Consider the following 13142-nt stretch of genomic DNA (forward strand, 5'->3'; position numbering starts at 1 on the left):
CTCAGCCGAATTCAAACTTCCCTCCAAACAAGCATATGTAAAGTTGAGTTGCACAAACTCCTTTGTTATCTGCGTCATTGTGCTGAATAATCTTTCTTCTTACTGCTGCAGTGTCTTATCCAATGTATGAAAAAGATATAATTGGATATTGAAAATTAGGGACAATTTAAAAAGCAAACAAACTTTGTGGCTCTCCTCTCCTTTTGTTGGTTTGGCAACTTTTGTTGTAGTTTCTTCTCTACAGTGTGGCTACTATGGAGCTATGCATGTGTGAAAGCTAGCAGTGGTGTTCTGGATTTACTTGTATCAAATTACAAGAAAAAGTTATGACTTCTGCCTTAAAAATTTTTTTTTCATTTGACAAGATGACTCCTACAAAAGTCTTAAATAGTAGATGAAAATTGAACAGTTTTTCCATGCTTTAATCTTTTCCCTAGAGAAAGTGTCTTTTTGCTTATTAATCCTGGCATGATTCAGTTATGGGTTTTATTCTGCTTTCATCTCTTGCATAACAATTGTTATTATAATACTTAATATTTAATTTCTAGCTAACTTGACAAAGACTTTAAAAAGCTTATGTGTGTTTCATTCAAATAAGTATGTTTCATTACAGATATATATGCTCTTATTTGTAAGAAATGGGACACGGTGGCTCAGTGGCTTAGAAGCTGAGCTTGTCGATCGAAAGGTTGGCAGTTCAGTGGTTCGAATCCCTAGTGCCGCATAACGGGGTGAGCTCCCATTATGTGTCCCAGCTTCTGCCAACCTAGCAGTTCGAAAGCATGTAAAAAATGCAAGTAGAAAAATAGGGACCACCTTTGGTGGGAAGGTAACAGCATTCCGTGCACCTTTGGCGTTTAGTCATGCCGGCCACATGACCATGGAGACGTCTTCGGACAGTGCTGGCTCTTTGGCTTTGAAATGGAGATGAGCACCACCCCTGGAGTCGGGAACGACTAGCACATATGTGCGAGGGGAACCTTTACCTTTACCTTTATTGGTAAGAATAATACTGTTTTGACGAATAAAATAAAAATTCCATTAATTGTAAGCTTTTCTGCTCATATTTAGCAATGTCATCATAGCATAAAATGGTGTAACTGTCAGGAAATATTTGTAAGGCACCAGGAAATGTAATGTACAATGTTGTATCTCAAACATTCACTCGCATATGACTAGATTGCAAATATGTGGCAATGTTTACCATTTGTATTATTTCTCTTTGCTTGAATAATTTTGCTTACCTCAAGAAGGAATAGTATTATGGTTATATATTTATATAAAATATTGATATTAGGGGATTTGATTATTTATTTATTTTCAATCAAACACAAATATTTAGAGTCATGCAGAAAAACAGAAAATGAATTTAAAAAGAAGATATATCCCTAATATATCATCAATACATCTATAATATTGAGTACGAACTACAGTAACAATTGAACAAAATTTAACAACTCTTCTATTGATTGCAGAAAACTTGTTGTCTTACATGAGGTGGGAATAGCCACCTCTTTTGAATTACCATAGTTATTAGTTAGGTTGAGTGTTATTAAACGAGCATGCTGGCTGTATAAAAAAAGATAAATGGAAAAACATACTATAGGTAAAACAATTTAGTTTCTTTGCTTTTGGACAAGAATATTTCTGAAACTTCAGTAACCAGTCAAGTATAAAAGCTCACAGAATATAAAATGTTAACTGAATAATTAGCATGGGAAGAGTCTTTTAAACAAGCCCACTTCAGAGAAGATAGGGCTTGAACTCAGTTCCTTTAAGGAGGATTGTTGAAGAGAAATTGCCTTAGTTCCAACTTCTGTGACTAAACAAAGTCAAACATTGATAAGATAAGCTGGAGAATTTTGAGATTGATTTATATCTTTTCTTCCCTTGTAAGATAATTAGTAATAGGAAGTTGTCAGTGAAGAATATAGATAGTCCTTGATAGGAACCACTGGAACTGAAATTTCAGTTGTAAATCATAGCATTCATAAGTTTGGCATCCACATGACCAGGCCTAATTTAGGGTGGTCATTAAACAAATTATGTGGTCATAAATCTGAATCTATTTTCTGGAATGGGCTTTTTTTTTTTTTTTTTGCCAGAAGTGGCAAAAAGCATTGCAAATAATGGTCATGTAAGCGTGGGAGACTGTAACCAGTCCCAGATATGAGCCAATTACCAAGCATCTAAAATTCATTCATGTGATTGGGCTGTGTGTACGACATTTTAGGATGTCTGGAAGCACTTTACAGGCTGTAGAGCATTGTTTCTAAGGCTGTTGTAATTCCAAACCGTATTTAACAATCAGTAATAAGTCAGGGACTACTGTAATTTGAGCAGGAAATTAAGATAGAAATTAAGACTAAAAAAATAGACAATACCCTGTTTGAATATTGATCTTTGTGCCTGAAATCTGCTTTGCTCCTCTATCAAAATACTGGCTGCATCCTCCAGCTAATAATTTTTCATGAAGATGTTTAATGTACAGCTGTTTAATATACAGGTAGTCTGCAACTTACAACCATTTGTTTAAAGAACATTCAAAGTTACAACGGCACTGAAAATAGTGACTTCTGACCGTTGCAGCATTCCCATGATCACCTGATCAAAATTTAGGCACTTGGAAGCTGGCACATAGTTAAGAAAGTTGCACTGTCCTGGGGTCATGCAACCTTCTGACAAGCAAAGTCATTGGGGAAGCCAAGTTCACTTAACAGTCATGTTACCAACTTAACAACATCAGTATTTAACATCTGTGGCAAGAAAGGTTTGTAAAATGGGGCAGAACTCACTTAACAACTGTCTTGCTTAGCAGGAGAAATTTTGGGTTCAATTGTGGTCATGAGTTGAGGACTACTTGTAGTTAACTGGGTGGTGTTTATTATATATTCTGTTATTATAAAAAGCAAAATGGCTGTGTAGACATTCTATATAATTCAGATGAAGTCCTAAATGAGCAGATGCTTAAACAAAAATCTCTAATTTTTCTAGGACTAAGAAGACAGCAGCTTGGAATTTCTTCAGCTTCTTAGATTTTCATTTAAAGCAATGTTTTTTTAATTTTTTAAAATAAACCTTTCTTACCCTTATGAGAAATCATTCTTCTTTATACATCAGACTTAACTTTATGAGAACTGTTTCTCCTTATGTTGGACTGAGAATTTCCTTATTGTTTTAACTGTTTCTTTGAAACTGTTTTTCATTGTTGTCTATTTGATTTTAATGTATGGTGTCCCATCTGTAAGGAAGAGATTTCAGATTTCACCTATCTTGTTTTCATCTTTTCTTATAAATCTAATTCTTACATTTCTAAAACAACCACTCAATATTTGTGATTTTCTTTAAATGTGATATATTATTTAATGACTAAAGTTGATGACTTAATGAAATATAAGAATCATAGGAATCAAAATTTATGAGTTTGAAAATGAAAATATAAAATAATTTTTAAGTATTTAAAAGTGTTATACTTAGTTTGAGTATTTCACTTTAGCAAAAAAAAATATTCAAAGGCTCAACTAGGTATGTAACTTTTTATATACTTATCTTCGTAAGCAACAGTGAATTGACAAAACATTGTAAATAGAATTTCTATAAGAAATTTTCATTCAAGAAAGGAAGTACCAGGGATTGCTTTTCTTTTTGCAATCAAGCAAAATGATTAACAGAGCCATCCCTTCAAAATTATACATTTGAGAAAACAGTGCCATAAGTATGCTTTTTTAGCCGCTCGAATGCTCAAATTGTATAAGTTTATAGTTTCCCATTGTCTCTTCAAAAGTCATATATTCCTGTCGTGACATAAGTATAATTTTATTAATAAAAACAAAAGATAGCAAGCATGAGTGCAATTGTAATGGTTGATTTTGATTTTAAAAGTTACTCGAGCATTGCATTAAGCGTTGCCTCTATAATATAGCAAATGAGGAGATTGTATTTTGAAATTGGGTTATGATAGTTGGTAATCAGTTGCAATTTTTTAAAATTCTAGTATTGTATAAATTAGATTATGATTTACTTTCAGTGTTCTTATCTTGATATAATTTTATTTAAATTAAAAAGTTTATTTATTGAATTTATATTCTGTCAGTATCAAATGTTTGACTCTGATAATTATTAGTCGCAAAAACTTAGATGGCAATTATATAGCCTCTGTTAGCCTTAGTCTCTACTTTCTCAAGGAAGACTATAATATCTAGTATAAGGAATTCTAGTTTAAATCATTTCATTCTTCTTGATTTATATAATATCATCTTTACCAAGCTCTTAATGTCCTCGCAAGAAGACGCAGATATCATTTAATGAAGGACAGATCTTTAGATGTTATATCTAAATTCAAAAAGAAGAAAAGGAATTATGGATAAATCAGTTTGATATTGTTTGATTTCCCGCACTTGGCCTTATTGCTATGTGCTCAAAAGCCTGATTGGGCTTATTGTCAGGGGAGTCTTATTTTGGGGGAAACAGGGTATTATTATTCTGAGCATATATTAAGAACATTGATCTGTAAGTGCTAAAAGTCTGGACTGCTCATGAATTTATCAAGAATATATCTTGACAAACTAATTGGTTGATAATTGACTACTTCTATAGTAGATGATGGGAATAATACAGAAACATTATGTCTTGATTTAATCAAACATTCTGGTTAACAAGTTAAACATGGGCTGGTGGCGTGATAACTAACTGGGTGTACAACTGGCTTGAAATTTATACTGAAAAAAGATGGTGAGAAAAGATGAAAAGAATTCTATACCAGACCGTTCATCAATTGGGTCAACAAGGACCATGCCAGATGTTAAAAGTTCCTAGGTATTTGTTGACAAGTGGGCAATGGGACTCAGGAGCTAAAGCTGGTCAGGACCTAGCTCTGTAGGATTATTGAAAGAACAACAACAATAGATTAGACAAAAGAATATTGTGTTGGAAAACTGTGCCGTAATCACATATTATTATTAATTGGAAGCAACAAAGCCAGGGCTACTTAAAGCAAATGTTTGAACATTGGAAAATAATGTTCCCAGTCTCAAATATCACTGAACAACAATTAGCAGATCAAAGGAGATTCATTACTAAAAATAGAATATTCAGAGACATAGAATGGCAAGAGATTCAGAAAAAATATGAAAATGAAATACCCCAAAACAATAGTAGAAGAAACTCAGATAAGAATAATTGTAAATATGAAGGGGACAGCTGATGTGAATTACAGAAATGATAACTTAGAAGAAGTAACAGCAACAGAACCAGTATAAGCCTCCATTGAAACAACCTATAAACTGATCCCCTGAAAGGAAGAATTAGAAGAGAAGATTATGTCATATTCAGAATTATCAATAGAAAGTACTGATACTTTCTTGAAAGTAGTTCCCTCATAAGATCTGTTACCTATAATGAAGGATGTAAATAAGTTGCTTGCAAGGATTAAAATTACATCTGTCGAACAGACCAGTCAGCTTGCCTAAAGGACAGCAGTGGTGGTTACAGAAGAACTGAGTAATGAAATTAGAAAGCCACAAATAAAATAATGTTTAATCCCAAAGTGGAAGATCAGACTGGAGGTTAAGGTAAAGAAATTAAGATCAGATGTAAATAATTAAAAAAAAAAAACATAAAAGAGGAAATATTGACAAATGTAAGGAATCCAGACAAATCTATTAAAAATATTGACTTAGCACCAGAAAAGTCGAAGAAGCTTTGGAAGTCAATTGGAAGACCTTATAAAACAACAGAAATAGTTAAAAGTTGAGTGAAAAAAATTAAAAACTGAACATCTCCTGGAAATGATCTATTGCATGGCTTTTGGCTCAAATATCTAACTACCTTGCATCCAGTTATAGCTACACAGATTAATGAAGTTTTGCATAAAGGAGTCATTAGCAACTGGTTATTAACTGGCAAAACATCTCTAATTCAAAAATACTCAGCAAAAGGGACAACATCTGGAAATTATAGACAATAATAAGTTTGCCTACAATTTTTAAATTACTCACAGGCATAAAGGTGGACAACATTCAAAATTTTCTGTGGAGATTCTCAATCATCCAGGTCTTGGTTTTACCAAAGGTGCTATTTCCAAAAGACATCTGGACTTTCTTGTTTTTTTCATTGAAAATGTTTTGCTTCTCATCCAAGAATTGAGAAGCTTCTTGGATGAGAAGTGAAACATTTATCAAAGGAAAAAAACAAAACCCAATTGACTTTTAGAAAATGCACCTTTGGAACATTCAAGTTTATTTAGAAGGAAATAACATCTTTCTAGTAGAATAGAAAGGAAAAGTAGAGATACAAAAGATCAACTCCTGATTGATAAAGTGGTTTTGGAGAATTGTAAAAGGCAATAAATTAATTTACACATGGTCTGGATTGATTATAAAAGCATCTTTGATTCATTACCAGATAGTTGGATCATCAAATGTTTGGAAACAATTGGTGTCATTAGAATTAAATATTAGAATGTGTATAAAAACGTTAGAAGGTACCGTATTTTTTGGAGTATAAGATGCTCCGGACTACAAGACGCACCTACCTTTTCTGGGGAGGAAAACAAGATATACGCTAGTCATGGATATGGGAAATAATATGAAATTTTACCAGTTTGGAACTGTTTTAAGTTTTTTTCTTTGCATAGATTGGTATTGTAATCAGAATCAGTAAGTTATTCAGCATGCAATCTGTTAGATGTAAAGGTTTTTCCCCCTCTCTTTATTTTCCTTCAGGTAACATTTTAATTAAGTTAGTGAAATGCTTTTTAAATTCCAGCTAATTGTTGATTCTAGACAGAAATTGTACAACAAAAGGACATAAAGAAGAAAATAAGACTCATAAAACACTCACAATAACTTTGCCTCTGCCTCCCAGCAATTTGTCTTGCAGCAAACAGCAAACAGGCTGCTTTAGTTTCATTTTCAGCCTGATTATCACAAGAAAAAAAAATCTGCCTCCCAGCAATTTGCCTGCTTGCAGGAGGCCCGTGTGGCAATAGGCAATGGCAATCCCTGCAGCCTGAAACAGCTGAGGGTCAGGAGGCTGATCCAAGCAACAATCAACTGCTTGTACTAATCAGGCTGTGCTGAAGCTGAAATGAGCTGCTTGCTGCAAGGAGGTAAATTGCTGGGAGGCAGAGGTCAAAGGGTGGGGGCTGGTGGGTGGGCCGGGCTACATTCAGACTATAAAATGCACTCAGATTTTCACTCTCTTTTTTTTGGGGAAAAATGTGTTTTATGGTCCGAAAAATACGATATATAGAAAAAATATTGGAGCAGAGGAAGACAGAATTGATGGTTGGAAATAAAACAATTGGGCTTGTCAGCATTAGGAGAGGCATCTTGCAGGGTATGGGAAGAGCAACCATCCTAGTTGGGAGGAGATCTCAAGTGGGGAATTAGCCTCAACTCATTTTGTAAACACAAGGCAAGGTTTGAATTCTACACATGTGGATGTATTTGTTTACATCTTACGCAGGGTGACTTTTTTGTCATTAACATGATTTCATTTTCAGTGATTTTGAAGGAATTAAATCTTGTCTGTCAAACAGCAAAAAAATGCCAACATTTTACATTTGCTTTATATGGCTGAACTGAAGATTTAAGGAAGATCAGAAATATTGAGGGGAAAATCAGTGTGAAACACTGTAAGAATTTTGAGCACAAATATAGCAATATAATTTAGGCTAGAGAAATGTGCTGCAGTAGGAATAAAGTGGGGTAAAGTAATTACCACAAAGTAATTGAATTGAAATATTGAATGGCTAAACCATTAGGACGAAGCCTACAAGTATCTTGGCATTTTACATCAAGCATGCACAAGTTAGTATTTCTCACATCCAAAGAGAGAAAATTTCTAAAAATGGTGAATGGTGAAAACACCATCAAAGCCATCAATACCTGGGCCATACTTGTGATATGTACACTGCTGGAATTATTAACTAGACACAAACTGAACTGGACAGTTTGGACTGAAGAACAAGAAAACCGATGACTATTCACCGCACTACATCTCTATAGTGATTATACCTGTCCTGCAGAAATTGAGGCAAAACTGTCAAAACTGTCAAAAAAGAAAAGCAGTTAAAAGACAATGAAGAAGAAGCATTAAGGCAAGTTAAAAACGGGTACTTACTGTATATACAGGAAACAAAACATGAATATAGAAATAATAAAAACATGAGAATCTGACAAAAGCATTACATGTTCAATTTCTACAAAATATTGTGGGGAAAATGGGTAAAGATAAAAATCTGACGATTTACAATCGGAACACTGAAAAAACTGAAAATCTGATTTTAGCTGCACAAGAACATGCTATTTGAAATAATACAATCAAGGATGGAATTGAAAAGTCAACAAATGATTCAAAATGCAGATTATGCAAAGTAATGAAAAATTGGTAGGGACATATAGTTGAAAAAGTATTTGAAAATAATCAGGTTAAAATATTGTGGGATTTAGGAATACAGGCTGATGAAGTCTTGGCTCATAACACACCAGGTTTAATTATAGTTTAAAAAAAAGTGAATAATTTATATGGCAATATCGGGATAGTAGAGTGCCAAAGAATTGGAGAAGAATACAAAATAATAAGTTCTGAAAATCAAAATTTAAGGATTATGGCATAAACAGGTTGCAGTGACCCTGGTAGTTATCAGCACACTGAGTGCCATTGCAAAAAAAATTGGACAGTACTTTGCGCATTGACAAAATTTCCTTCTGTCACTTGCAAAAGACCACATTGCTTGTATCCAGATATATCTGCTTCAAATAGAATTTCATTCGCAATCTAGAAACAAGCAGTTTCAGAATGTTTGAAATCGTATTATAAATATATGGTTACCATTTGATGATAACTCTGGGATCTGATTAATGTTGATAATGTTGATTCCATAATAAGCTAGAAGTAGTGTTGCAAAAAGTGAAGCATTTAATGATAAGCCTTAAAGCAAAAATTTTTTTTTAAAAAAAATTGGCAGTGGTGACCTTGAAGCAGAAAATGGAAGGGTACTACAGTATAGCTATTTTTTTATATTTGGTAAACACTTTTTATGTTTAGATAGGAATTCAGCTTGTCATAAGATATGCTGGAGTTGGTAATGAGCTTAATCTATTGATACTTAGGTCCTTTTATTATGTGCTATTTCATAAATCTAGAAATGTTGCACATTGTGATGAATTGGTGCAGGAGAAAAATATTTTCAATGCCAAAATTGCTAAGGACATATTTGCTAAGGACAAAGAATGCAGATGAGATCTGTTTTGAGAAATTATCTTTACCTAAATAAATAAAAGAACACAGACAAATACAAAAATAAAATTTCAGGAATATTTTCTTATGAACTGTAAACAGAATAGGATATTGAGTGTGAGCATATCCAACTGCCTACTTGACCATTTCTTTGAGAAGATAACACTTTTACAAAGCACAGAAGTGGAGTAACAAATAGGAAGCCAAAGGCACTAAAGACATGAGGTATGAAAAGAAAGGGAACTCCAAATTACTTTTCTTCTACTACATCCCTTTTTCTGATTATTTGTTCTTTAGCTGCTTCTTTCTTTTTGAGGTTCTCATCATGTCTGTTCAACCATACTATGTCAATCTTATTTTTCTCGAACTGTTCACTCCTCCATCATATATTTATTTTGTAATTCAGTCTTCATTCTCTCTCTACGAACAAATCAGCTCAATGTTCGTATGTATGTATGTATGTATGTATGTATGTATGTATGTATGTATGTATGTATGTATTTATTAAATTGATATGCTGCCTATCTTATTGTCAAGCGACTGGGTGGTTTACAACATTGTACTTGATTGGATACTGTTGTATTCAGTCTACATTTATTCAGCACTGATTTATTTTTAATCCTTTTTTTTTAATCTAACACATTTAATTATTCCATTCCTACTGCTTTCAACTTTACTTTTTGACATCTCTCAATTTCATATAACAAGGTAGGTAGAAGTTTGCACAGCCATTTTCATTTCTCTGAACGTTCATTCATCACAACAGATCATATACCATCTAGTACCTTTCGTCCAGCATTTGAACATTCATTTTCTCATTTATAGTTAATTATGGTAAAGTATAAAACATTCATTATATCCACCTAAAAATGAAGAAATGAAGCAAAAATATCTTGTAGTTTAGCAAATCTCATTTACAAGAAAGGCCAGACTACTCTCAGGATGTGTTTCTTTTATAATCCAGGAAGGATTAGCCCTTGAATTGGTGTATCACGTAGTTTCTGTCTCAATTCTCAATATAAATACAGAAATATTAGAGTTGGCTATTTCACAAGAGATTAAAATGTACCGTGTTTCCCTGAAAATAAGACCCTGTCTTATATTTTTTGAACCCCAGAATAAGCACTTGGCCTTATTTTCAGGGAGGGCTTATTTTGGGGCATGCGGAGCAAGATGGGGCTCCTCTTGCCGTCTTACCTGATTTCCATCTCTGCGTTTAAATATTTTCAGGGAGACCTTATTTTTTGGGGGAGGCTTATTTTAGTGCATGCGCTCGGGCTTATTATCACGGGATGTCTTATTTTCAGGGAACTAGGGTACTTTATATTTGTTTAACTGGGTATGTATATATTAGATTTAACTGTGATAACATCAACACAATATTTTTGTTTAGGTGTTTATTTCTTTTGTTTAACAATAAATGCTGTATGCATATGTCAAGATTAATTGGTTTTATTGAAGTGGAATGTGTATATTCAGTAGCTTTATTGCATACAACATCAACAAAGTTTGATTCCATTTACTGACTTCAAATTTCTGAAGTATAAAGGCCTGTTATCTTTAAATTTATTTTTTAATAGACAAATATGCAAATTGTAATTTTTTTTACTGCCTCAATGGTGCAGTTAGAAACTTGTAATGTTAGGAGACAATTTTTGTTGAAGCTTATAATATGACTTCAGAATGACCTTTTTTTCAGCAACAAATTACAGTTTTGTTTTTTGTGATTATGTTAGACAACACCTTAACAGTTTTATGTTAAAATAATAAATTATGACAGAGTAAATTATGGAATATTTTAATATAGATTTTTGCTTTTTTGTTGTTGCAGTTCCCGGAGTGTGGGTTTTTTGGCATGTATGATAAAATTCTCCTATTCCGCCATGATCTGAACTCAGAAAATATTTTACAGCGAATTACATCAGCAGAAGAGATACGGGAAGGTGATCTTGTTGAGGTTGTTCTGTCTGGTAAGAATATCTGTTTTCAGTGCAATCCTTATGTTGATTATACCCTAGTATTACCATTGTTGGGAATAATTGTAATTAATAAATTAATTATTAATGTAATTAATAAATATTTTAAATGCTCACACACTGCAGAGTTGATGAAATATTTTATGGAATTGATATTAAAGATGAAAACATGTAAACTCCTTTTTTAAAATTGGAAATTGATTCATCCTGATTATTTAATGTAGTGACCTAATGTCATGGAATCAGTAGCTTTTTACTTTTGATTTCATGGGCGATTATATTTTAAACAGTATAAAATGTCATAGTTATATCCATACTGAAAATGGTATTTTTAAATTTTATGTAAAGATATTTGTCTCATGGTCTTGTAGCATTTAAGGCATTGTATTCACTATATTGTCATTGTTTTTAGTACTTCAATATTCAGGAAGGCATTAAAACGTATTCTTTTTTATACATGTATTTTTAAAGCATTAGCTACAGTTGAGGATTTCCAGATTCGGCCTCACATGCTTTACGTTCATTCCTATAAAGCCCCTACTTTTTGTGATTATTGTGGAGAGATGCTTTGGGGCTTGGTACGGCAAGGACTGAAATGTGAAGGTAAGCCAATTAGTAACAATGAGTGTTATAAACAATGTTTCTGTCCTAAATCCCCAGAAGCAGTGTACAGTTATCGAGATTTTTCAAAAGCACCTTATTTGCATACCATAATCTAAGTTAATAGTTCTTTTCCTACAAGATGGATTTCTTGCCTAGTAAGATTTATGTTTGGTTTATGGTATGAAATGATGCTATAAACTTTAGAATTCTTTGTAGAAGGTGTAGTGTATGCAAAAGGCCATGTTGGTGCAATATTAAAAATAATGAGATGATGCTGTGTGGGAGGATTTATCAGTGTAAATTACGTTTTATTTTCATACTTTTTATTTATTTATAAGTTATCTAGAATGAAAAACCTTTTCCACATATCTATTTCCTAATCATTATCAAGTTATTAATAACAAATGCTGGGTAAATTATGAGTGGGGACAGTTGGGAACAGCTTTTGAAGCAGCTGTTGAAGTCTGAAAAAAGTTCAGCAGCTTTAATAACTTGAAAACAAGTTTTGTATGCACTCTTGCACTTCTTTCACTGTGCATACAGAGTATACGTCTCTTGTTAATTCTGAAGCACTTCTTCTGATGTATTAATACACAGGCACATTAATAACTCAAGTTCTATTCATTGGCTTGTACTCTAATCTGGTGGTTCTAACAGACTCAGGAGTACAGTGTTTAGATAATCTGCTGGGGAAAGAGCTGAGGAAAATCAGCAGCAGCGTGAATTGCATAACAGGCACTGTTTTCCAGCTTTAGCCAGGGTGAAGTGGGGTCAGAAAAGCAAATATTCAGGCCAAAAACATTCCATGCATTGCAGAGATCTGCTGTTAATTACATGATCATGGCAATGTTAGAGGTGTTGGTTCAGTTTTTCAAAAATGTGTTATCTTTGCCATATATTTTGCTTAATCTGTCTTTCATGAAATAGAATCCTAGAAAATGTGTAGCATCATCAGTAAAAGTCTGTTTATCTTCTCCTTTGCTCCTCCTTCCTGTATTAATTTCATTAGGGTGTGGATTAAATTATCACAAGCGATGTGCTTTTAAGATTCCAAATAACTGCAGTGGGGTAAGAAAGAGGCGGCTATCTAATGTGTCGTTACCAGGATCTGCACTTTCCATCCCAAGATCTATACAAACTGAATCTACATCCATAGAAGAGGTATTTAATTTTTTTCTTTTCAAAGAAGAATTAAAGGATTAAAAACAATTTGGTAAAATACTGTTATTACCCAAAGCACATAATCCTAATTCCTGTACACTTTAATCATATGGAACTTTTAAGAGTGATATATTATTTAGACTTAATCTTAGCTGAGAA

General features: G+C 33.1%; 1 protein-coding gene across 13 annotated transcripts in view; it reads left to right on the top strand.

The window, feature by feature from the left end:
- The window catches only part of PRKD3 (protein kinase D3), a 61509-nt gene that overhangs the window by 23531 nt on the left and 24836 nt on the right, over positions 1-13142 (top strand). For all 13 annotated transcript variants that reach the window (XM_060692403.2, XM_060692404.2, XM_087883023.1 and 10 more), the window contains 3 exons: positions 11075-11213; positions 11691-11822; positions 12832-12983. In XM_060692403.2, the coding sequence (XP_060548386.1) occupies positions 11075-11213; positions 11691-11822; positions 12832-12983 (423 nt within the window). The remainder of the gene's footprint in view (positions 1-11074; positions 11214-11690; positions 11823-12831; positions 12984-13142) is intronic.

This window comes from Pantherophis guttatus, chromosome 1 (assembly GCF_059756535.1).
Source record: "Pantherophis guttatus breed Tessera chromosome 1, ASM5975653v1, whole genome shotgun sequence".
Classification (NCBI taxonomy): domain Eukaryota; kingdom Metazoa; phylum Chordata; class Lepidosauria; order Squamata; family Colubridae; genus Pantherophis; species Pantherophis guttatus.